At 39.8% G+C, this 26,690-nt stretch overlaps 1 protein-coding gene across 4 annotated transcripts in view; it reads right to left on the minus strand.

Annotated features, from left to right (window-relative positions):
* Positions 1 to 691: 691 nt before the first annotated feature.
* LOC119728880 (eyes absent homolog 1-like) overlaps positions 692 to 26,690 on the minus strand; it is a 107,694-nt gene continuing 81,695 nt past the window's right edge. The window contains exons 14-19 of one of the 4 annotated variants that reach the window (XM_038201314.1): positions 22,307 to 22,396; positions 16,648 to 16,706; positions 12,028 to 12,188; positions 10,536 to 10,653; positions 9,057 to 9,279; positions 692 to 3,295 (exon numbers count right to left, since the gene is read on the minus strand). In XM_038201314.1, the coding sequence (XP_038057242.1) occupies positions 3,215 to 3,295; positions 9,057 to 9,279; positions 10,536 to 10,653; positions 12,028 to 12,188; positions 16,648 to 16,706; positions 22,307 to 22,396 (732 nt within the window). In that variant the 3' untranslated portion in view covers positions 692 to 3,214. Of the gene's footprint in view, positions 3,296 to 9,056; positions 9,280 to 10,535; positions 10,675 to 12,027; positions 12,189 to 16,647; positions 16,707 to 22,306; positions 22,397 to 26,690 lie in introns of all 4 variants that reach the window. The other 3 variants (XM_038201313.1, XM_038201315.1, XM_038201312.1) reach the window with 3 other exon arrangements.

Consider the following 26,690-nt stretch of genomic DNA (forward strand, 5'->3'; position numbering starts at 1 on the left):
GTGCGCCAATCACAGCACTGCTCTTATGATCATCATTTACATATTTCACAGAGTCAACCAATCAGAACAGTGTTTTTGTGAGGTAGCCGGTGATGTCCACCAATCGTGTGTCTAAGTGAGGACCAGCCTCTTTTTAATTAAAAACAAAACACCCCCCCCCCCAAAAAAAAAACCCATTAACACCAGTGACTCCCAAACATGGCTTGGTTAAACTTAAACTCTACAATAAATGTAAAATGATGTTGAAATTGGGGGAAAATGACACCTTGATCGATAAATGACAACATATCCCCAAAATTCTTTCCAATGTCCTTTACAGATGATGCAGGGTAAACTAGATTCCTACATTCTGCCCCACAAACTGACAATATTTTTAAAAAAAAATATAAAAAAATACCATTTTCAAGTCTTTTGGTATAACAAGAAGTGGGGCAGATAGGGGAAATATTTGGGGGAATTGTGCCTTTGATGATACAAGCATGGCATTTGGCACACAGTCAGAGTATGTCTTATAGGAAAGATATTTGGCTATAGGGCCATCGCAGATTTGTTCTTTGAAAAAACATAGGTAGAACAACAAGCCATTTTCAAAATTTTCAAAATGGCTGCCATTGCTGGCCATTCTACCTATATTTTTGCAAAGGACAAATCTGCGATGGCCCTATAGCCAAATATCTTTCTTAAAGACATACTCTGACTGTGTGCCAAATGCCATGCTTGTATCATCGTAGGCACACCTATCTGCCGTACTAAAAGCATATAATATGAGCTAACGTTTTGCCTTGCATTCGTTCCAAAGAGAAACTGTGCAGAGAAATACGGTGAAATTACCCCAAAATCAAAACGGGATAAATAAAGAGTGTCTACAACTGTGCAGTTATGTACAACGTGGTGTGGGTGAATATGCTGCCAAAAAAACCCAATACATTATATATTATATCTCATATAAATTAAAATCTTTTCAACTAGAACGTAATGATCGAAACAAAATGGACCCCCACAAGATTCTATTATAGAAATCAACAGCTAAAGTGACGGATACGACCTGATCGTGTATAATAACACAAACTAAAAGATTTTAGTGGTGTTTTTCTTAAAATAAATACATGTACTTCATATACTAAGGAGTGAAAGTAGAATAGATCATATGGATATACACAGAAGAACAAAAAATGCAAAATTGTCTTTGGTTTTTGACGCAGTTATAGCAGTAATTAATAATAACACAAAACATTACCAAGATTTTGATCAATATTAGGTTTTGCCCTTCACCGACATATAAACACTGTATACTCAGTGTGTTACCTCCTGCAGCTCCACAAAATTCGCCCTTGGAAATTGAAAGGTTTCATTTCTAGGGAAGGATAAGATTTTGATGTTAAACTTCACAATGATATTCAGTATAGCATACAGAATTATCGGGAAAAACAAATTACTTTCACTGAAAGTATGATTATGACTTCCCAAAATGCACTCTTGTCTCATATTTAACATTTTTTTTTAGAAGAGAGTAAGATGAGATCTTCAGAAGGCAACTGTTTTGATAGTCGATATTCAAACGTGATTAGCCGATTGCAAAATGCTTAGGTATTTATGTAGATCGTTGAAGATGATGAGTTCAAATCCTGGCTGATGCATTTGGTTGGTGTATGGGTTGGAATCCTGGCCGAAGCATTCGGATGGTGTGAGGGTTCGAATCCTGGCTGATGCACTTGGCTGGAGTGTGGGTTCGAATCCTGGCTGATGCATTTGGCTGGTGTGTGGGCTCAAATCCTGGCTGATGCATTTGGCTGGTGTGTGGGTTCGAATCCCGGCTGATGCACTTGTCTTGTGCGTGGGTTCGAGCCTGGCTGATGCATTAGGCTAGTGTGTGGGTTCGAATCCTGGCTGATGCTTTAGGCTAGTGTGTGGTTCGAATCCAGGCTGATGCACTTGGGGTGTGTGTTGGTTGGAATCCTGGCTGATGCATTTTGCTGGTGTGTGGGTTCAAATCCTGGCAGATGCATTTGGCTGGTGTGTGGATTCGAATCCCGGCTGGTGTATTTAGGTGGTGGGTGTGTTCGAATCCTGGCTGATGCACTTGGCTCGTGTGTGGGTTTGAATTCCAGCTGATGCATTTGGCTGGTGTGTTGGTATGAATCCTAGCTGATGCATTTGGCTGGTGTGTGGGCTCGAATCCCAGCTGATGCATTCGGCCGGTGTGTAGGTTCCAATCCCAGTTGATGTATTTGGCTGGTGTGTGGGTTCGAATCTGGGCTGATGTATTTGGCTGGTGTGGGTTTGAATCCTGGCTGTTGCATTTGGCTGATCTGCCGATACATGACAATGTTTTTTTTAATGTTTATGAAATCAATTGCCAGAGGTTCAACTCCCTGCATGGCACTGAAATTTGAGCCAATCCAAGATTCATTGACGATCATCTGAACTCTTTTGTGAATTGGCACTCAAACCTTAGCGATGGGTGCAGCAACTTGTAGATTATATGATGTTGGTGGTTCGATTCGAACGTGGCACTGATTTTAGATCTTTCAGCTTGCACGATAGCACAGTTGAAAATTTTCTTTATAAACTCATTTTGGCAAAATTAACTGATAAGTGGGATTTTGGACTGACGTTTCTCCTCGCTCCTTGGCGGTGTTGCATTAAAGCTTGGCGATTTCTCCAGATGCGGTATAAATCTCGTCCAAAAAAGACTAGGTTGAAACAGACAAAAACATTTATCCTAGAGCACAGTTTGACACAATGGACATACTCAAAAAGAGACGAAACTCAACAAAACCTCAGCGACTCGGTGAGAAGTCGGTGAACGTCAAATCCTGTACATGAAATCTCACACTTAGAATGACTTAAAAAGAGTAACAGTCCACCAGTTCTGGAACCACAAGAAATTTTGAAAGTTGCACTGGATGATCTACGAAAAGCGCCGTCACAGTTCACAGCACTTCGGCTTCCAAAGACCAGTGCTTTTTAACAGTTCCACAGGGTTTTAACTCTCCGTTAAGGGAGTCCCACAGTTGCAGTGATTTTTTTTTTCTCATGAGAATCATCAGTACGTGGATACATCACACGTTTATGTTTTTCCTTAGGAGTCACAGTGTTCTTGTAATGGGCGAGCGGTCATGTTTCTAGCACCATGTACGTTGTCCAGTTTTTGGTTTGTTTTCACGACGGATGGCATTTTGAGGTGTGATATAAAGTCTTCGGATGAAGTCTTTCAGAGGTAGCCAAGATCGAGCGCGTGGTGTAACGCCGCCAGGTCCGAGTGACTGGAAACTCGCCAGAATGGGAAATCCATCTGAAGTAAGGGAAAGAAAAACAGAAAAATTAACATCATTAAAGGGAATATGCATCATTTGCTTTTGCTGTAATTTTCAGAAATGGATGGAATTGGGGGGTTGGAAATATATAGCAAATATAGTTACACTGACTTTTTTGAGGTTTGGGTTCGAAAATGCTATAAAAACCAAGGAAAACAATCATTTTCCTGTAGTCTGGTTCCCTGACTCCATTTAAGAAGAAACAGAGCAGTTTACATATATTGGGGAATTGTAAGGTCAGGGAACCAGTCTAGCTGGCTTGTACCCGTTCATAGGTGTGTAATCGATTGCAAACAAGTGCGATGGTCAACTGGGGCCAGTATTTGAAAAAAAGCCAGTTTTTTCCAACGCTGATCGGCCAACCAGCGTTGGAAATTGATACAAAAATACCACTTTTCTTGAAAATGACAGTATACCAGGTGCCATGATTTTACAGGATGCTTTACACTGTCATTCACTAACAGTCCAGCAAGGTATTTCAAAATGATTGGGTAGTTTTATTTTTTGATGTTTGCAAATGTTGTATTTTTCCTTTAAATTCAACAAAACATCTAAAAAAATTTTTTTTTAAATTTTTCTTCATAAATACCCAGGGGGACAGTAACCCTGTTTCTACTGGTCAATAGCATGTCCCATGCGTGGTCCTAAACTGCCGTTTAAACCCTGCATAGTGTTCAAATGGCAGCATTTAAAACTGGTTACAACCTTCAGCTTGGGCTTTTTCGGCGACCAGGCCCCTAACCACATGTTTCCAACTGCTAGGTCATATTTTATCACCTTATTTTGTAACATTGCAATTTATGGTCAAGTCAAATATAAACAATAAAAGGTACTGATGAGTACCATGTAAAGAACGCAGTTCATAAAAAGAAAACTTCAGCCAAAAAAAAAGAAAATATTATTTTGAAAAGGAAATGCAAACTTACAGTCAGCAAATGCTTACAAGTGGTCAGAATTTGAAACTTGTTTTGCAAGTAAAATATCCTGGCAAAGAAATCTTGTTTTTATTTTTTAGCTCCCCTGAAAATCCAGATTAATTTTAAGATGTTAACTCACAGATGCTTCAATACATGTGATGCGTTTTGGCAAAATGAGACAGAACTGGACACAGGCCATAGTGAAGAAAAATGCAAAGAGCGAATGATGGATTTTTTTTTTTTCTTCGATTTTCAGATTTATTGATATTTGTTATCTTATATGTCTACTACACATATTGTAAATAAACAGTATACAAAATTGTGGAATAAAAGTTTTTTAAGGGAAAAGCAATTGGCATATTTCATTTTCACGACTACAAAACTTGAAACTTTAAAGGCCTGTTTCTCAGTATTTCACTTTTTTGACATGTCGATAAACGTGAACAGCCATATTTGTCAATGGAATGTTCGATTGAATTGCAACAAACAGTATTGTAAGGAGAACTTTATTCTCTTTCCTAATACCCGCAAACCCTAATTTCGACCTCCGCCCAGTTCTGTCTTATTTTGCCAGAACGCCTCACATATGTGTCAAGCAGGGCATGGGTCACTTCAATGTGATGTCATTGGAGTGAATTTTCAAAGGTTTTTTTTTTTTTTTTCAGAATAAAAAAAAGGTTTTTATTTTTATCAGAATGTGTATTGTGCTTTCACCAACACCACCCAAAAATAGAAACTTAGTATACAGTTAATCTTCTTTTCTCAAGAATGAATACAATTCAGCTGATATCTGAGTATGATGCAGCGTTAAAACTCAAAAATTAAATAACATTTTCCTTATCCCCTCATTTTTTTAACAACAAAATGTAACATTTTTGGGAGAACGTAGCTTTAGGCAGTCACAATGCGATTCCACATTTTGAGCCAAAGGCCGTTTTTCTAAATCAAGTTTGGAATTTTGACATAACTTTTAAGATAAAACAGACAGCCGATAGTTCGACCTGATTCGTACATTTTGAATCGAAATACTATCAAACAAAGACCAGAAATTAAGCAGACAAAGAGTTCAGAAACAGAACAGTCCTTGAAAGCCGCTCCTTCGGTCGTGAAATTGCTCCCATCATTAAGAAAGCTTGGCCGAATTTTAAGTCCCAACACCCCCGTGGCACACCAGACCCTGTGTTTGATGCGAACGTGCCTGTTTCCACCTCCTGGGACCTCCGCGGTGTTCCCTTCCCCTGCCTTGTGGGCCAAGCGGTAGATTGTCTTCAACTTACCCCCAGGTTACTCCACATAACACAACTAGGGACCCCATTCCCGTGAGATTCGCCTTATCTGGGCTGCAGCCCCGCAATTGACTTGGTTTTGTTTTTTTCCAAATTTTCTTTTTAATAACATCAATTTAGTAGGGTTTAAAGTGATAACATTTAGAGAAAAAAAGAGACAGACCAGTGCTCAAACATGGTATTACACTGAATTTCTGACTCAAACAATGGAGTTGTGAGATCCACTGTTTGAAAACTAAGATATTGGTGAGATTGCATGTTTATCCAAAATCTACGTCCGTAAATTGTTTCACTACATGTAGGTCTGAAAAGTGAATGAGTTCTTTGCCAAGTAGTTTTCTCTTCAAGAGATGGTTTATGTTGAAAATCCGACATCGAAGTTTATCACCAAAGAACAAACTTCTGCTGTGTTTCATAAGTTTATCATAACTTTATATCCAAAGAACAAACTTGTGCCGTGTTTCATCATTCCAGCTATGTCAACTGTACGCAGATGTACATCACCATTTTACGGCCAACAGTAAAACTAGGTTGTACAAAACTTCTGTAACTTAATGAAGCTAAGCAGTTTCCCCGCGATACTTTATATCACATCCATCATGCATTCGCACTTTAGGAGGAACTTGCCACCGTTCTAAAGTTCCGACAATGTTTTCGTCTCAGCAAATGGATTGCTTCCTATAGTGGCTATAAGTCATTCCCCAGGAATCCAAATCGTTTATTCGGACCATTTCCTTTGCCAACGACTCTTTTGCCTACAGCCAGCTAAAACCCTATCCCTCTGACTTTATTGGTTGGCCAACCCTGTGGTCAAACCTAAATGATTTTTCCCCGCGGCGGCCGAAAAGCAACACCTCCAAGTTTGCTGCCGATTTTTTTCCCCTCCTTTTATTCTCTTTTTTTTCTGGGCACGATACTAATGAGTTGTCGTTCTGTTATAACTGGGCAGTTTGTCACTTGCTTTTGGTTTCTGATGCTGAGCTATTTGTTGCCTAGAGGTTTTTCAGGAAATCAAGTGATCAATAGGCTAATTCTGACCGGGTAATCGTAACTCTCAAATCCACGGGGGGGGGGGAAAAAGTGTTCAGGACAGAGAGAAATGACACAACGGACTAAAAGTTCCAACCAGTGCAAAAGTTCACATCCAAATGTGGTAAAGTGAAGATTACTGCGTAACTCTTTTAACAACAGATTTGACTGCCTCCATCAAATGGAATTCCATCAAAGCCCTATTATTGTTGAGCCAATAGACCATTATCATGTTGCGGCCATCTTGATTTTTTTTCCCCATTCAAATCAATGTAACCAAAGCGAGGCTGGAAGGAAAAATAGTCTGGTTCCTTTTTGCACAAACAAACATTATCATTCAGTACTGTTATTGGATACGGGGAAGAAGACTGAAATGGTGGCAGCATGATAAAGCTCTATACACAGCTCACAATAGCGTTAAAACCAACTTTTAATGAATTGTTCCACAGTGAGGCATTGTGAGTTTGCCAAATTTGTTTTTGAAACGTACATGTAATGTCTCTTTCCTTAAGTTTACTTCGGAATATCTACAAGTGGCAATTTCTAAAACTAGTCTTCAAATTTACAACTTGACAGTGGCCTTCATGGGTGTATCACGATAGAATCATTATGAACAACCTTTTAATCATTTCTTAATATATTAAAGGGAATATACAACATTTGCTGTTGCTGTAATTTTCAGAAATGGAAAGATTTATAGCAAATATTGTTACACTGACTTGTTTGAAGTTTTGTGTTCGTAGATGCTAGTAAAACCAAGAAAAACAATCATTCTGTAGTCTGGTTCTGTGACCCCACTTAAGATGACACAGAGCAATTTATAGGCGTCGGGGAATTGTACAGTCAGGGAACCAGTCTTTCTGGCTTGTACCCATTCACATGTGTTTAATCCATTGCAAACACAATGTGGACTAACTAAATACGATACACTTGGGGCAGTATTTTCCAACGCTGGTCGGCCGACCAGCATTGGAAATTGATACAGAAATACCACTTTTCTTGAAAATGACAGCACACTAGGTGCCTCGACTTTACAGGATGCTTTAGACTGTCATTCACTAACAGTCCAGTAAGGTATTTCATAATAATTTGGTAGTTTTGTTTTTTGACGTTTGCAAATGTATATTCCCTTTAACAAAATTTTTTATCAAGCTCAAAAGCATGCCGCAGACAAAATGGTTCGCCTTGAAACGTAGTGTGGCAATTGTGCATTTTCTAAAATATCAGGCCTGCATTACATACGTCGAAAGTGCGAAATTGATGTCAACTTCAGTGTCATTGATTCTAAAGAAGAATTTTTTCCTGCTTTCACTCCAGCGAAGAAAAACAAAATTTCCCGCAAACACAAAAACCCTTTGAACGATGTGAGAGACCTCATCACCAGACTAAATTGGGAAAAATTAGCTGTAATAAAAAGTCTATATTCGCACTTTTGGGGCACTTTATCGCCGGCGCGCCCCGGGCCTGAAAGCCGGGACTTGGTAAATAAAGTTTCGTCAAAAAAGCGGGGCCGGGACCTAACGGAGGGGGAAGATTTAATTAGCAACCTATTGACCCCTGAGTGATGGCAATTACGGTGTGTGACAATCACGTTAACGGCCGCTGCCTGCGCCGTAGCCTTGGGCAACGCCGTAGCCGGGGACAAGATGAAATTTCCTGCCCATAAATATTCCGATTTGGCCGGCCGCTACCGCTTCGGGACGGACAAGCGAAGGGTGTCTCATTAAGCGCTGCTAATTGCATTTCATTGGTAACCCTAACATTGGGCTGACGTCGCTGCTTTGAACTGCTTCGGCAATGCTGCTTGATTTGGCGCATTCTGGCTGACCTTTTGAATTCAAATATCCGTGCTTTCTTTGGTGATGCACTGAATTTTCCAGCAGTTTCTGAATTACAAGCTTTCTAATGTGATATCAAATGACTAAAAAGGGTTCATGATAATAAAGTAACAAGCAAATTAAAGTTCCTAATTTTCAAAATTATGAGCATCACAGTCCAAGTTTTAACAATATTATTGTACACCAATCACTGGAAGTAGCATAAAATTAAAATTAAAAGGTTTTTTGGCAAGACAAAAAAATAGTGCAGAACGTAATTGCTTTTTCCTTCGAATTATCTTTTGCTTTTTGTAACAATGACAGTTCCTCACAATTCTCAGTATGATCAATTCCAGCATCATGTAATGTCCGTGACAGAGCTTTTAAGAGGTCAGCGAATATACCTGAAAATGTATTTTGCAATCTTATACATCCATCATCTAGTAATGGTAAAGGAGATGACGGACTAGGAGTTTTGGATCATTTTTTTTAAATCGTTAATTCGACATCATGGTCAATTGGCTCTGTCAGACACACTACACTTCCTTTTATAATGCTTGAATTGCCCCTATGCAAGATTTGTTCAAAGCTTAGGACTCAAAAATAGTTCAGGCCACCTCAGACACATTTTCTTAGGTTGGGGCAAAAATTTGAACCGAGTCGAAATAAAAACTGTAAACCGTTACCCACCTGTTTAGCAGCTTGCTCCTCATCTTTGGCATCTCCGATTGCAACGTAAGTGATTTTCCGACCGAAGCGCGCCACGATGCGTTCAAAGCAACTCTCCTTTCCTACCCGTGTGGCACTGTAGACATTCTCAATGTTGAAGACCCCGCCTAGACCGTATAAGAGCACCTTGGCCACGGCCGGTACTAGCTGGGTGGTTGTGACTAACACATTCACACAATTTGATCTGTGAAAAGTAACAATAATAAAGATATTAATGTGGCGTTTATACAGGGTGGTGCAAAAAGAAGGAAACCCACTTTTGACAGGAATTTTAACCTACTTACTTAGCTTATTTTATCTTTTTTTTTTTATAATGTAGTGAAGTATTGCTCTTCAACCGTACGTGGTGAAAACATCTTTGAAAAAATCGCAAGAATAGTGTTATGCTAATTTGAATACAAGTCACCAAAATCACTGTTGTCCATGTATAAATCAAATGTAGTGTTTTTTGTCTTCAAATTCAGCTACGGAGCTCAGTCAAGCGGATGGAATAAAGCCGTCTGTAGAAAACAGGTTTGGCACATGAAATTTTTAAAGTACCATATCTTAGAGACAAAATATGCATTTGCAATCATTTTTTTTCGTCACTTATGTTTAAAAATCAATATTTTAATACCATTCAATTGAATTTTTGAAATATACTCAACAAGTAGGTGAAAATTGTTGTCAAAAGTGACTTCTTTTTGCATCACCCTGTATATAGGGCTTTATACCAAAGGTCTCAAAGTGCTTCACAATTATTACCCCTGTTTATCGGGCCATGAGACAATTTTTTCTGCAGCAGCTCGACATCAGCGCACTCTGGTCTATATACCTTAACAGATAAACCATTTACACTCCTAGGAGAGAGGCAATTGTAGTAAAATGTCTTGCCCAAGGACACAAGCACCATGTTCCCCTTCCATAGGCAATTTCATGCAGCTTTTAAAAACAGAAATTTGCGATGCACAAAAAATACTTGCAAAGAAAATAAAAACATGTTAATGGCCAAATGTGACAGGAACTATACTGGCTTGAACTGGTTTTCAGCTAATTTTTACCGAACATTTTTTTAACAACTGCACACAGTGTTCCCAGTGTGCATCATACAAACATTTTCTGGCAATACAAATTCCACAAATCAGATTGTCTTTTTACTCCTACAATTGGATAATCTTGAAGTATACATGGAACAAGTACAGGAACAATGCTATGTCTATTTGGAGTGGTGAAGCTCTTTTGTATTTCAATACTTAAATTTACCCACTTGAAATGGTGTCCTCCTATTAAAAATAGTCTGCCATACTTCAAAAAGGCTAATTGATTCTGTACATAAATGTTCATGTCAACAACGATCTCAACAAAAGTTTGCAAACCACCAGGACTATCTAAGCACAACAACAGTGAAAGACTGAGATACAAGTGTGAAGATGACCGACAAAGATGCGTCGCCATGGTTACCTGGAGTTAATGATGGAGAGAGACTTGAGCGCGATGGTCAGCCACGAGTCCGTCATGGCCTCAATCTCGGCTCGCAGCTGCAACCACTGCTCCCGCTTCTGTGGGCCCAGCAAACCTGCTGGCAAAATGGAGACCAAATCTATAGGTCAAGATAACAGGAAAAAAAAGAAAAAGGGCAAGGTCGTGAGCCGTGATGAAAATGTGTCGTGGTGACTGAAACGGTGGGGAGACGAGCATGGAGAGGGTCGGGAGACAGGCGTAGAAAAGGGTGGGGATGGGCACAGAAAAGGGTGGGGATGGGCACAGTACAGGGTGGGGATGGGCACAGAAAAGGGTGGAGATGGGCACAGAAAAGGGTGGGGATGGGCACAGAAAAAAGCGGGGGATGGGCACAGAAAAGGGTGGGGGATGGGCACAGTACAGGGTGGGGATGGGCACAGAAAAGGGTGGGGATGGGCACAGTACAGGGTGGGGATGGGCACAGTACAGGGTGGGGATGGGCACAGAAAAGGGTGGGGATGGGCACAGAAAAGGGTGGGGAATGGGCACAGAAAAGGGTGGGGATGAGCACAGAAAAGGGTGGGGATGGGCACAGAACAGGGTGGGATGGGCACAGAAAAGGGTGGAGATGGGCACAGAAAAGGGTGGGGATGGGCACAGAAAAGGGTGGGGGATGGGCACAGAAAAGGGTGGGGATGGGCACAGAAAAGGGTGGGGATGGGCACAGAAAAGGGTGGGGATGGGCACAGTACAGGGTGGGGATGGGCACAGAAAAGGGTGGGGGATGGGCACAGAAAAGGGTGGGGGATGGGCACAGAAAAGGGTGGGGATGGGCACAGAAAAGGGTGGGGGATGGGCACAGAAAAGGGTGGGGGATGGGCACAGAAATGGGTGGGGGGACGGTCATAGACAGGGTTGGAGAGGTGGGTACAAAAAAGGGTAGGGGAGACTGGCACAGAAAGAGTGGGGGAGGGCAGTAAGTCCAGATGGGATGGGGGAGATGGGAACAGAAAGCGCGGGAGAGATGGGCACAGAAAGGGTGGGGAGATTGACACAGAAAGGGTGGGGGTGATGGGCACAGAGAGGGATGGTATACCCATGGGGTAGTGGAGGTAGGAGGGGAAATACGCGTACATACTTTTTTAGAATCATGTGTTTTGTCAGTTAATAACAGGCATATTCAGTCTCATTCTACTCTAAAAGAATATTATTTAACAGGATTGTCTCTTAGACGGCAACTCCAACAATGAATGTAGAACATATAAAACAACGTATAGTGGTTTGTAGGCCTGTGAGAAATCAAAGTTGATGAATATTCATTCTATGTAAATGAAGTTATGACAACACCTTAATTATAAGAAAACATGTGACTGAAGCCACATATTTGGATAGAAAATCAACATTTTTTTAACGTGGATACAGAACGTCACTATGGTGATTAAATTTAGTCAAACACTGAAAGTCCAATGGTTTTTGTTTGTTTAATCCTTACCGCCAACGTTGTTCTTGTAAGCGCTGTAAATCTCCTTTATTCTGCGATACCGGTAGGCGAGTTTTCGCATCCAGTCGACCCCGCCCCGCACCCCCGTGGCTAGACAGAGATTGGCACTTGTCGCTGCCGCGTGGAACCCGTCTGTCTGAAAGTTGTAATTACTGTCAAAGACACAAAAGAATGGAATATATTAGTTAAGGACATAAGGCTGTTCAAAATCAATAAGGTGGAGGGGGGGAGGGGGGGAGCAGTTGACTGCAAAACTTGTGCATATGTTTTCTCTATTTTCTCAAAATGTGTAGCATCCACTGAGCTGAAACTTCAACAGGTTAGTTGTTATGCACCGTACTTAAAAATTTGAGCAATTTTGATGCTAGAAACATACAATTATGTTAAAAAAAACAACAAAAAAAACAATGATCCTTCGTGCCTCTCAGTTGCTTAACAAACCTATTTTAGCTGTATTTGCATGACTAACACATCAAATATGCCATCTTATTTATCAATACTTTTTTAAAACCTCAGATATCTTTCACAAAGTCATAGCCATTTGGGAACACCATTATTAAACGTGATGGTACATTACTGGCCCCTTTTACAGCATTTTGGGTCATAAGCTTCAGACCAAACACGCCCCCCCCCCCAAAAAAAAACTAATAAGAACAGGTGAAAACCCATTTTTATTCAAATTAGGTCGACAATGGTTCGGCTACAGAAACAGGTGGACAAATCCCACCGTATCCTGTCAAAACAAAGCCGGCTGAGTTTGTCTTGTCAATCCACGGAGCAACACGAGACGCTGCGTATTTTTTTTCCTTGGAGGCACCCCCCAAGCAGGTATGAATAATGCATACTTGTAACACGCTGTATCTTGTAACAATCTTTGAGCGGATTGTTGTTTTCAAGACTGTTTTCAAGACAGGGTGGTGCAAAAAGAAGGAAACCACAATTGACAGCAATTTTCACCTTTCAATTTAATGCTATTAAAATGTTGATCTTTAAACATAAGTGACAAAAAAAACGACTGCAAATGTATATTTTGTCTCTGAGATATATGGTAGTTTAATAATTTCATGTGCCAAACCTGTTTGTTCACGGACGGCTTTATTCCATCCGCTTGACTGACCTCCGGAACTTTATTTGAAGACAAAAACACTACACTAGACTTACATGTGAATAACAGTGATTTTGGTGACTTGTATTCAAATTAGCATAATAACACTATTCTTGCGAATTTTTTAAAGATTTATTTCACCACGTGTTGTTGAAGAGCTTTACTTCACTACATTAAGAAAGCACAGTTAAAGTTAAGTAAGTAGGTTAAAATTCCTGTCAAAAGTGTGTTTCCTTCTTTTTGCACAGCCCTGTATAACATGCATTTCAGTTCAAGGAAACTAAGTTGACAACTACAGTACACTATCTCTACAGCAGTGGCACAAGTTTGCATGGGATATTTCAGTTTTCTAGTTTATAAAAACCAGGCATGCAACTGGTAACTTACAAAAAAAGAGGAAATTCAAATCTTTCCAAGACTTTGTACAGTGTTTTTCTATTTTCAACGGCACACATGGGAAGTCAAAAAAGAGGAAATCAGCTGATCCGAGGAAAAGTTGCATGCCTGAAAAACCCTGCACCGGGCACGGTAAAAACAGAGCAGGATTGCTTGTTACACTGTTTGATGGATACAGGCTAATGATTTGCACAAATCTGACAGGATTCTGCCCCGAGGAATCTTGAAGCCAGGTCGGGGAGAAAAACTGAGAGACACATGTCACGGAAAAGGAAGGAAAAAAACAAAAACTCTTGGCTATTATTGGCTGCCACGAATATGACACAAATATGAAACAGGTTTTGTAGCCCGGAGCGATGGACTGTCAGTGTAGGCGGACTGGTCAATATGCAATGAAAGAAGAAGGAAAATATAAAAAAGAGGGGAAAAAAAACATTCTCCACGGCACTTCACAAACATTTCTGCTTGGCACAAGATTTGGAGATTGAAATTCAATAGTTATAATAAATATTACAACAGGCATGCAACTGGTAAGTAACAAAAAAGAGGAAATTAAAATCTTTCCAAGACTTTGTACAGTGTTTTTCTATTTTCAATGACACACATGGAAGGTCAAAAAAGAGAAAATCAGCTGATCCAAAGAAAAGTTTCATGCCTGTTACAAGCTGCATATTATCCAGCTGTTTTCTTTTATTTGTTGCTTGGTTCAATTAACAAAAACAGGTTATTCTAATTGTTTGTGTTTTTGGTGGGCACATATATCTATACCTGTGAATGATATAAGTAAGGGTGTGTAGATTTGGAAAGAAACATAGAAACTGTAAGTTGATTATGTTCATTCAGAAACACACGAGGATACATTTTCAGTTCTCTAATACACAAACTAGAACAAAACTTGGCATTGGTTCAAAAGAAATATCCACCAGATATCCAAAGAAAATAAATGTTATGGACAGTGCACACTGATACTGAAATTTGTATCCTTGTGGAGACATTTCTTTGTTATCGTGTAGTAAAGTTTTTGAGTTTGAAAGTGTACTTTCAAAATGCTCTTAATTTTAACCAGAATTCATTTCCTTGGCTGAAAATCGGACTTAATATCCCTTTTCTAAAACTCTTCCATTTGCGACGGATCAACCCACCTTGGAAATTCCTAGTTTTGAGTAAAATCCATATATCATATATCTGTTTTGTGATAACCTTGTGGAGACGTATTCATCTATAGAAATTGCCCTGTGGATACGTATACAATATTTTGTTCCCTGTTGTGTGCATGTCTCCAGAGGGCATGGTGTATCAGATCACTAAGCTTTATCTTTTAAACATTCAGTTTGTATTCTGTTGCGTGAATGAGGGTGCAAATGCTGACTTTTCCTAATAAATTCCATACTGCGAGATTTGAAGAGAAAATCCTGTTAGTTACCCAAAAGCATAGCTCTGAAATCTTGTGATTAATTGTGCTGGGTTGTGTCAAAAGTAAACGTATAGATTCCTTTGTGAATCTTGAATGCAGAGGCTGGATGTACGATAAATGTGACCCGCTCTGCAAAAATGAGTCTGATGTCGCACAATTTGAATTCAAGCTTTTGCCATTTTGAAATGGAAACAGTAAAAATTTGCTCAAAATTTGGATTTTTTGTTTTGTTTTATTTTGGTTGTTTGATAGTTTTAGTTCAAATATCTTACACAGAAATGTAAATATTGTAAGAAAAAGAAAAAAAATTATGAATCTTTGGTGCTTTTCTTGGTTAGTTACAGTGTATTTGTCATTTTTCAAAGCCTTTTTTCTCCATTGAGACACTTCTAGCTTTGCAAAAACTTTACAGAATGAAACAAGCACAACAATGCAACCAAATGTCCTAGAGAGGTCCATGATATACCAAATGAAAGCTTATTTCATTCCCATTTTATTAATGTAGTTAACTCAAAATGTCAGTTTTGCCACAACAGACTCATTTTTGCGGAGCGGGTCACAAATGAAAAAACAAAAATCTCGGAGCTCTTAAATCTTTTTTCTTTTTCTTGACGGTTTCGCAAAGTGTGCACAGGTGCTAAAGACGAGAAACGTTCCAATGTTTGAGGTCTTCGATAGTGCCAAAAGCTATGGCAGGAGGGTGTTGTAAACTGTTACTGTATGCATAAACTAATCCAGGCCTAACCCTCAGGCAACTTTGGTTGTGTGTCACTCACTGTTCACACACACAAAAAACCAGTACAACTTCTGACATTAATATTGCAACAAGGGGTCTCCGATGTGGATTACCTTTCCTAGCTGTATGGAAAATTTGTTTTCGTAGCCAACAGAGCAGAAAATGGGATCAGTTTCTTGGGGAAAAAAATAAACGAGGGGAAGCCATGAAGCGAGAGATGGCTCAGGGGGGTTTGAGGGAAAAGAGGGTCCACGGAGGAGCTTGTAGGAAATGAAACTGATTGGTTTACTGCCAGAGGGTACTGGGAGGTGATTGGTTAATCCTAGGCTGGGGATGACTGGAACTTGACGGCCGGCAGCACAGTTAGGCAGATTTGCTTCTCACTGTTGCCTGCTCATAACAGTTAGGCAGATTTTTTAGGTCCTGTTATTTGTATTAAAAGTTAGGCAGACCATGTTCTGCCTTAGGAGCCAACAGCTTTAAGCTCTAGCAGGAGCTTCTACTAGTCACTTGGTGGTAGGTCCGTCGGTCTATCTGTCTGCCTGTCCCCGAAAATTTACCAAAAATATTTGACCAAAAAAATTGATCAAATGCCATGCCATGGTCATATAATTATTATGAGTGCACTCTTGCCGAAAGTTTTCGGAAGACTTGCTTTGTTTCGATCAATGCGCATGCACGTCTTTTTTACATATGAAGTGAGACATTCCCAAACCGGGCCAGCACTCACGCTTGTTTAACCATAGAACAAGGAGTTTATATACTTTTTAATCTCGAAGAAAATTTCAAGATCAGTTTTGTTTTTACTTTTGTCAGATATGTGATAGAACATAAATTGAAGAAAACAATGCAAGACCTTTTGAGGGAGCTTGAAACCAGATTTTTTTTTTTTGAAGGGGGGGAATTTATCTTCATCTTGTTTTACAGCTTGTTGCCATGGTGATTTCTCATGATGCTTACCTGAGGTCTTGGCCGTTGTCGTCCGATGCCACATCGTCTATGTGAACTTGATCACACTCCTCAAGGAGCAATAACAAGTAAAAACAAAGAGAAAGAAAAATATTGCATTAATTATAAACGAATCATGCGTTTACGGACGCAACAAAGGTGCTACCAAGGAAAGACATAGTTTCGTAAGTAGGCCTTTCAGCCTTCCAAGATTTTCAGTCAGAATCTTTCCATCATAAGTCCACTACAATCAGGTTTCCTACCAGGTTTGAAACTTTCGCCGGATGAATCTTAACCTAAACAGATATTTAAAAAATGCAATCCCTGTCAGAACTACTCTGCGTGAATGGGCTGTTAAAAAATTAAGACCTGTATGTTTTTTGTTTTTGTATTTTTTTTATGTGGCACCCCCTCTCTAAAAAATACCACAGAGACAATTTTACCTATGATCAGTGATAGACACTAATAAGTTTGAAATTTCGAAAACTTGATCAGTATTGATAAAAATAAGTTTGAAATGTTGAATCTAGGGTGTTTAGCTCCCAATTCAAACATCGACAATATGTATTGATGATTTCTGGAAAGCAAATAGTGTGTTTAGGGTAGAAGTATTTTTTGGGTCCAAAATACTAGTTTTGTCCCTAATTTCTACATGAGAAAATGGAGGTTTTTCTTTTAAGCAGAGCCAGGATATAATGGCTTTCAGGGTCCACTCAGAAATTTGGGTTGCAATAACATCTATCTTTTCTTGAAAGGGAGGTTTAACTGCATACCCACTTAAAACATAACCTTGGATCACTAAACCTCAAGCAAGCAAACTGGGTAGATTTTTTTCTTATTCAGCAAGAGACTGGGACATGGTCTGTGCCCTGACCCTGAGGCCACCAAATCATTTGTTTTCACAGTAAACAGGTTTAGTCTGGTTGGTTTTCTAAAGAAGCATGTGGTGTGGTCAGTATAGGGGTGGGGGGGGGGGTGGTTAGGGGAGTGCACGAGACAGTCTGACTATTGAGGTTGTATTGATAGGCCTACACACAAGGTTGATTGTCTGTCCCTAAGGTAGCCCTAAAAAAGGGGGAACATTCTTGGGCCATTTGTAAAAGGTGACAAATTCTTGTGAAATCAGAGACTGAGAAGTAAGAAACAGGGTGAATCGTTCAAGTAAAAAAATGTTTAAAAAAAATGCATTTGGGAGATATTAAGTTCAAAACCTTAGCACTTCACAGAAAGGAAGTCCCATCAATAGCATTATCACCTCTAAACAAAGTTTTCTCTGTTGTTGAGATACAAGAATTAATGTTCAAATTCTGAATCATAGCGATAATTTCAAAATCAAAATTCTTAACAAATTATAGCATCTGCCTAGAAACAAATTATATTCCAGTTTTGTATCATAAAAATTACCTGAAAGAAAACTGTGAAGCTTTTTGGTTGAATATTAAAAAATAAAAATGATCACAGAATACTTTCCAAATTAATTTAAAAATGGCTGCCAACTTTCTTTTTTTCTCTGTTGTGAAGCCCCGAATGCCACAAAATTTAGATTTTCACTCTTCCAAATGCAACGCCAGCGACCAAGATTTTTATCAGTACAGTTTTGCTTGCGAATCAAATTGGCATTGGCTGTGATAACAGAAACACATGACAAGGAAAAGCAACACTAAAGTAGGCAGGTTTTCGCAATGGACTGTATATCCAAAACCAGACATTCTAACAATAGGGGGGAGGGGGGAGGAGGGGGCAAAGATGCGAAAGAAATGATTGCACACTGGTAATTATCGCCTGCAGGATCAAATACTAATCAATCTATGGACATGCCCGCATTTGCTGGCAAAGGGGCACACTAAGAACATTCCTCTAGTTTCTTTTTTTTCTTTTTGTTCCTTTTTTTGTTGGGGGGGGGGGAGGTTTAAGAACAGAGCTCAGGAAAATGGCAAGCGAGCATTTTTCTATTAGTGAGCAACCACTACAGCTGCTCCCCTCTGGCAACTCATTTTCAAGATCTCCATAAAATATGATGGCAGACTTGAGGACAGGAAAGGAAAAAAAAATGGTGAAGGAGAAAGCGAGAGATGGATGGATGGAAAATACTATGAACCAACGCCAGACAAAATATAAAATAATAAGGGCCGTTTGGCGAGTGGGGCCCCAGGCTGTTTTTCTTTCATCTAGAAAATGACACGGAGGGACTAGGAACGGGGAAAAATAGGCTTGGCTTTCTGGCAATGTTGCATGGGGTTTGGGCCGGGGAAAGGATCGGGGCTCGGGCCCCGGACCGAGCGGCAGCACTGGAATATGCTCAAGGGGTTCAACCAAATATAGACAGATTGGGAAAGCCCTGCGGCAAACCGAGCCTCGGACAAAAAATTACTTGGGAAGAGAAGACGAAGCTTGGCTCCTCGACAAAAAAAAGGAAAATAAGAGAGAAGCGAGAATGGGAAAGGAAGGGCTTCTTTTGATGAGTTGGCGTAAACAGCCGGCTCCAAATCTCCAAATTATGAGATGCTTTGCGAAGGGGGAAGAGATGGGGATACAACACCGTAAGGATTCTCCCAGGGATGGAAATTTCATTTCGCTGACAGGGCCTAGACAAGAAAAAAAAGTCGCCTCTGTACCGCGGGGAGCTGGCAGCAATTGCCCTAATTCCTGGCTTGCAGCTATCTAGAAAGGGGGCTGGCGGAAAAGAGGTAAGGAAGAGAGACGAAGAATTTTTCTGACAAATGGATGGGATGGCTGTCCGTCCCCCGAACCCGGGGAGAACGCAGACAGACAATCGTGCACACGTTACACCGAGGAAAACACATTAAGAAAATGAGATCCACCAACAAACGGGGGCAGATCCTCTCCAGTTGCCCCAGCGTAATGAAATGAGGCTAAAGAGACATTCACCTGACTACGACAGTTGCGTGGAGAAACACCATTTCAATTATTCGCCATTACTATCATCAATATTAAAATCTTTTCACTCATTAGCCAACCAAATAATAGGAAATACCAAATTAAGGATTATAACTTTTTCTTCAAATCATTATCCACCATTTTTTTTAATCATGAGCAAAATCTAAATTTTTATTTTAATCTTAAAAAAAAAAAAAAAAAAAATATTTCGGCTCTTTGAGACATGGTCGGACATGAACATTGTATACAAGTGCTACTCACACAAGTTCGGTATTAAAATATTTTGATTTTTAAACTTTCAAATCACTCTGTAAAGATTATGTTTGGAATTGTTTGGGTAATTCTGAAAATCAGGAGTTCAGCCTTAGAAGCAGGGATGAACGATGACCAAATTCCAATGCAAAATAAACAGAAACTAAACAAGACCCTGATAACTCGCTTTCCTCTCTCCTCCCGAAAAACAAAACACTGCTTCTTGTCCCGAGCCCGGGCCTCCGAAAAATAAACCATTTTCCAACACAATGAAATTATCCCGGGGCTAAATAATTCCTTGCCTCTTGCTCTAAACACATTAGGGCTTTGCTAACTAGCCGTAATTCATTCCTGGCCAAAAACTGATTTGACTATGGGATGCCCCCAGGCAGGGACAGATCAATCAAGTATGGGTCTCCCCCAAGCTCAAGACATTTTTTTCTCTGTCTCCTAGCTCCTGTCCTTGCTCAAAATTAGGAAGAGCGAGCCAGGAATTTCCACCAAAAATACCCCTTTTTTCTTGCAAGGGTGTTCATTTCTGGTTCTCTTTTTTTCTTGAGGGTGGCTCTGCCAGTACTGCTATTGGCCGGAGCCTAGCAGTACATGCCCGAGGCACGTAGCTGCACTGTGTGGTACCTGCGCCGAGCCAGAGACACCACGTTTTACTTCTTTTTTTCGCTTCTATCCCAGGCTGTTTCCTCTGCGTGATTTGCGATCAATTCTCGACGCGGCCTGTGGGTTAGGTGAACAATTGATTTTTGGCTTCCGTAAAGATATCTTAGATAGTTGTCCATGCGTGGGGTGGCATACTCTCGCTAAAGCGGCCGCCGTAATTTTTTTTCCCCCCAGCAACAGGGCATTGACCAACAGTTGGAACCGTTTCCAAATTATGAAATTCACTTCACAAGGAGTTAATAAATAATAAATAAATGTGGTGCTTTTTTATAGCACTTTCTACTAACGTTCTCAAAGTGCTTTACAATAATTTCCCCCGTTCATCAGGCCATGAGACCATTTTTCTAAAGCAGCTCGAGATCAGCTCAATCTGGTCTCTACCCTCGCTCGCACAAGCTCACAGGCACCTATTTATACTCTTGGGTGGAGATTGGCAATTATAGTAAAGTGTCTTACCTAAGGACACAAGCACAAAGCGCCAATACTGTTCTTCCCGACCACGTTTCTTAATAGCATATTCATCAGACTTGTCTAAAACCATTGCAATTTTCTTTTATTTATTAGAATGATTGATAGTGCATTCGCACTTTCCTCTTTTGCATTTTTGTGGTCTTTCTTGATCCTTCTTGTAAATTTTTTTTGACATGTTGCAAATTTATTTCTCAAGAGTGTGATAGAAAAATCATCCAAACATTTCACAAAATATTATAATGGAATGCTTTTGGAATGAGGGATGCCCAAAGGGTGATCAAATTATTGTCTGAAATAATAAATCAGCCAATCTTTTCAATTCGAACACCGAGACAACAGGTCTGCAAACAACCAGGTATCGGTTACGCCGGTCCATATATTTTGATTCCCCGACGATGCTGAAAAAAAAAGTTTTTCCTGTCCGGCACTAAACAAGAAAATGGCCCGTTTCTTGTATAAGCATTGTGCATCACCTATTTTATTTTTTTCTCTCTTTTCCTTTCCTATCTCAAGGGAAGATGGCAATTTGCAATCCCCCGTAACTGAGCGTGGCGGTAGCCCCAACGTGCCAGGGTATCTGCCAAAATGCCGTGGGACAAGCGCCCATCTTACTTTACACACGGCCAAATTGATTTTCTGATTCCGCTTTCGTGAGATTCCCGTCTATCTCTCTGGCTGAAAATGCAGCACTTGTCCCGCACGCGGCTTTTCCGTTCGACTCAATTTTTTGTCCCTTCAAATTTCTCACTGTCCTCTCTCCGCTTGGCAATTCTATTAATTTCATATTCCCCAACTGCGATTGACGGATCTGATGCGATTTTTGGCAGATTATAAATTGATCCTAATTTCTATGTAAATATCGCGCGTATCGCATATCGTTCTTTATGACACCAGCCTATAGGACACAACGTTCTTTTCTTGATAGATGGGTTGCGTCTTAACCACCTTAATTTTCAAACGGTTTTCTTTCCGGGATGGATTTCACTCTGTTAAACTGACATCCAGCTTTTGTTTCAGAACGATGGTAGATGCTCTTCTGATACAGACGAAGCCGTGTAAACTCGCAATTTTCTCCATGGATACCATACCACACAAAAAAAAAAGGCAAGTCAATTTGACCAGCGTTGTATGTACACTACTTATGGAGGTTGAAATTACACTCAGAAGTCAGACATTTTTGGACCATTTAACATATCTGGCCAAACAAAAACAGATGCGTTCAGTCCAATCTTGAACTCAATTTTCACAAAACTGGACATTTTCAAGAATTGGATGTGCTACTCGTTTATTTTGTCTGAGCATTTTTTGTGTCTCATTGAACCTCTTACTGCATTCTTCAAAGCTACCGGTAAATTTACGAATTCTCGCTGCTTACCTCTAAATCGTTGAAGAAGAGATGCGTATCGGCAAGGTTGAAGATCATTTCTTCCATCCGAAGACCTAACGATACCGACGCTGGAGCGTCCTGCCAAAACAAAAAAGACAAGGAAAAAAAAAACCTGTCAAATTTCGTTCAACTTGAAGTTGCACATACTTGCCACCCCTTGGGACAACTCAATAGGCCTTGTTCTTGAGCGAGTGAGGGCGCTCTAACGACTGCATTTTGGGCTATAAATAGATGTGAATCTAAGGTTAGGGGCAAAACTTTACACATTGCCAAAGCTCAAAAATTACATTTTTACTTTTTTCCCCGTTTTTAATTTAAGTAAATTGACTTATCTGCTGGGATAAATGGGATTTTTCAAGTGTTTGTACCCAGAAAATGGCGTCATTAAAGCGCCCTCTCTTGTTTGAAATTATGGTCAATTATCATGGAACGTAGACTTATTGCCGAAACTGTACATGACGTTGTGTGGTCTACTCCAAGAAGACAAATGATGCTTCATGTTCAGGTACATGTTCTTGCTGCGGTTCACTCATTCCCTACTTTTTTTTTTGAAAATTCCGTCTTTAACCCCACAGTTGGCTCACCTGCTATGAAGATTAATTTCCTGTGACCCTATACCACTTTCAGGAGTGTTCTGATAACACTGATAGTAAATACATGTAGTAATATTAGTCTGTAAGTGGTAGGCAGGTGTGTTTAGTCAGGCAAAAACACCTGGAAAAGCAAGGTAGCTCTTAAATTACTAGCAAGAACAAAAGTTTGCATAAACTTGTGTAGCTACAAACTACTTCATCAACTTCTTCATTGCATCTAATGAAGTAGTTGTAGCTACGAAAGCTTATGCAAACTTTTTTATTCTTGCTAGTAATTTAAGTGCTACCAATTCAAGTACCATACTTTTTTTTAAACACATTAGCACCTGGACTTCATTGTTTTACATTGTGTTTATTCACTCGACAAATCAATAGAACCATAATCAATAATCGATAAAACCATAATCGATAAAACCATAGAGGGCTTGGGCAGTTTTGGGCGGTACAATGAATAAAAGGCAGGATGGTTTCAGGCGCTACAGTAACTAAAGGGTTAATATTAGGCTAGTGATTACAAGTTTGTATGCCCCTGTGAAAAGTACATTTAAAGTTATCCATTTCAGGGTCTGGCACAACTACTACAAAAAGGAAAGATAGTTTATCACAGGGCCTGTTTTACAGACCAGTTAGTTTCACAGTTTTGATGATTATTGAAAGTCTTGATGGTAAAGTATTGAAAAGGAGTAAACACAAATGGCATTGAGAGTCAAGTGCTGCCTCTATTTATGAAGTCATAGATTTTATCCCCCCTCCCTCCACTTCACACACCACTCAACAGGGACATAAAATCTAACTGTGCTTTTTGGGACTTCATCGGGACATTGGGGCAGCAGAAGCTGAATGCTCTCCACTCTTAAAGGGGCTACCGCCCGGCCGGATATTTCATCACTTTGGGTCATTTGGTGCTTTATGGCCAGGCCACAAACCACAAATACACAGCATACTGATGACAGTTTTACACTCGTCCCTTTCCCAATGACATAATATTGCACTGCAGTGCTGGCTGAAGCATCGAGTTGAAGAAATAGTGTGTTGATGATTGGACCACAGAACATTGCCCAATTTCATTACATTCTTATTTGCATGGCACAAAAATATTAACCAATATACAAATATAACATGGTTTGGGGGTGGATAGTCGATATTAGCTCCCCGAGGTTTTGGAATTTCCTGAGGCAAAGCCGAGGGATCTTTATGTAGTTTGTCAACATCTTATAAAATACCTCAGTCATATAGGCCCTAAATCTCAAAATTTTCGTGGAGTAGCACATCAGTTATCTCAGCAAAACAATGCTGTATGCGTGTCGCCATCTTTTCATGTAGCTAGGCGGTGTTTGTGTGTGCACACTATCCCCGTGCAATAGTTCCACGAAAGTGCATTGCCGCATGGGTTACCTGTGCGATAGTCAACTAGTGCATGCATATTTACCCTGCGCGTGAATCTTTGATGCGCGCTTAGCAAACTTTTTTGTGCTTAGCCTGCGTCAGCCGAGAACCAGTCAAAGAGCTGTATGCATTGAATGGCATTTTGGCTGGTAACCAAGGTCACATAAAGCAGAAAATACTGCTACAGGTTAGCATTTTGCTTGTCCTTAACAGCTCCATGATGTTTGCTAAGGTCAGACAGAACAGGCAAAAAGTTGAAAAAAATCGAGAGAAATGTATGCACATAACCAAAAAATGATTGAATTAAGTTGTATTTACCTCCGTGAAAGAGTGTGAACCTTTTTTTTTAAACTTCCACAAAAAGAAAAGACATAATAATGAATGGGATAATTATATAATTCTCCTGAAATTGAAGTTGGAGTCACAAAATAAATTGCAACTGTTTTGTTAAATTACGCCAAATTGAAACTGATTCACCGTAAAAACAAAGGTTCAGTATGAATCTTTTAAAAAAGGAAAACAAACAGGCTTAAAACTTCCGACCGTAAAAATCATCACAAAAAATTCTCAACGCAACTCAATTAACCTCAATATTTGGTCCCTGTCATTTTATTTTTCCCCCGACAGTTTCCATCCACTCAAATGTTCAGATTGTTTTTTTTCTCCCAAACTAAGAAACTTGTTAAGAAGGGCTTGCACTCTGCTGTCGCAGCATTTGTAAGTTCCAAGCGCTGAGAATCCTGTTCCAATAACTGGATTATGCACCTCAGACTGCTTTTAACACTTTGCCTAATCCATTTAGGGTTCCGGGCCGGAGCGACTCTGATTCAATTTTGCCCCCTTGTCAGAAATGATGTGAAGTTGGCACAATAACATGCAGATGCGAGTCCTGATGTTTCTTGGCCACGCAATTTTTTTTCTTTCTTGAGTCAGTCGGACTTGATCTGGTTTTCAAGCTTGCACGAAGAGCAGTTAAGAAAAAAAAAAGGAAGAAACACATTTGATAGTTTGAACTGATTAGGTTGACACATATTTGAAATGTCAAAACACACGCGGTAGACAGCACCGAATGTAGAAAACGTCATTATTTTGTGAAGGGATATCTTCATGCCAAATACCTGAAATCAGTCTTGCCAAAAAGTTGGATTTGCAGGAAAGGTTGATGACACAGTCTTTTAAAGGGGGCGTAGGCATGTGAAGTTTGCATTTGGAAAAATTTACAAAAATTTTAAACAAACAGCACACAAAATGTGCAAATTTATTTTTTGTTTAATGGGTAGGCTCCAAAGGGTGTTCAAATCATAATAAATTTTGATTTTTGAAGATGTCTGCACTAGTATGCAGGAAGTCGTGGGTTCAAGTCCCACCTAAGTACAGTATTTCTCACAATCGCTCGGGACAACACTGAGTTTACAGTGTTCACAAAAATATGTTGGTGAAGGGCAAAACCCAATATTAAATTTACATCATCCGACGCAAATTCCATTTTATGAATAATGTATTTTGATGTAGACTTGCTTGAAATGGCTAGTACTAAGTAGGAGCCTAAACAATTTCTTCTTTATGAAGGAATTGAAGAACTTTAACCACAAAACTAAAACAAAGACACTAAAAAACATGATTTTATAAGAGCTCTAAGGGTTCCAAAATAATATCCGTTAAAAAAGGGCTATTCTTCTTTAAATCAATACAAGTTACGTAAGGTGGGTTAAGAACTTCGGGAAATCGGAGTTAAGAAAGACAGACTAAAAATGTGGCACCAAAAGGCCTGCACTAAAAAGTAAAAACTAATTTCAGAATTTTACCTAAAGGTTGCAGTTTTGTGTTTCTGGCTTCACACAATTTCTCAGTCCATTCAGGATAATAAGGGGGATCAAAGTAACAAAGCCCTAACCACATCAACATTTGAGGAATTTAGGGCCCCAGGGCTGGGTGTCAAGTCAGAAAGCTGTCAGAAGCAAAACTGGGAACAGGCCATGTGATTTCAATTTGGCCCAGCCATGCACACAGCTTGTCTGGGTGACTAGTATAGTTTGATGTTGGTGTTTTGAGATCAGTGAGTGAGATCACTAGTGCAAAGTGCTACCCAATCATCCAAAACGAAGGCCACATTTTGCTTGCGGAACATATTGGCTGGATTAGGCAATTTAGGCTTAATTCCTTGCAGGCACTGTTTCTTCTTTTCCCCCCCACTTATTGACAGTTCTACAATCTAATATCTATCATGAGGACAACTGTTCTGAACTTTTTGCTCTCCCATACACATTTCTATAACTGCAGGCCTTTTACAAATGAATATCTGAATCTTAAATTGCTTGAAATAGCTTGGTTGTATCAACAATTGCTTGAAAATATTTGTTCACGACGGAAAGTTATGAATATATTAAAGCGCA

The sequence above is a fragment of the Patiria miniata genome, unplaced genomic scaffold (genome assembly GCF_015706575.1).
Source record: "Patiria miniata isolate m_02_andy unplaced genomic scaffold, ASM1570657v1 HiC_scaffold_20, whole genome shotgun sequence".
In the NCBI taxonomy this organism is placed as follows: domain Eukaryota; kingdom Metazoa; phylum Echinodermata; class Asteroidea; order Valvatida; family Asterinidae; genus Patiria; species Patiria miniata.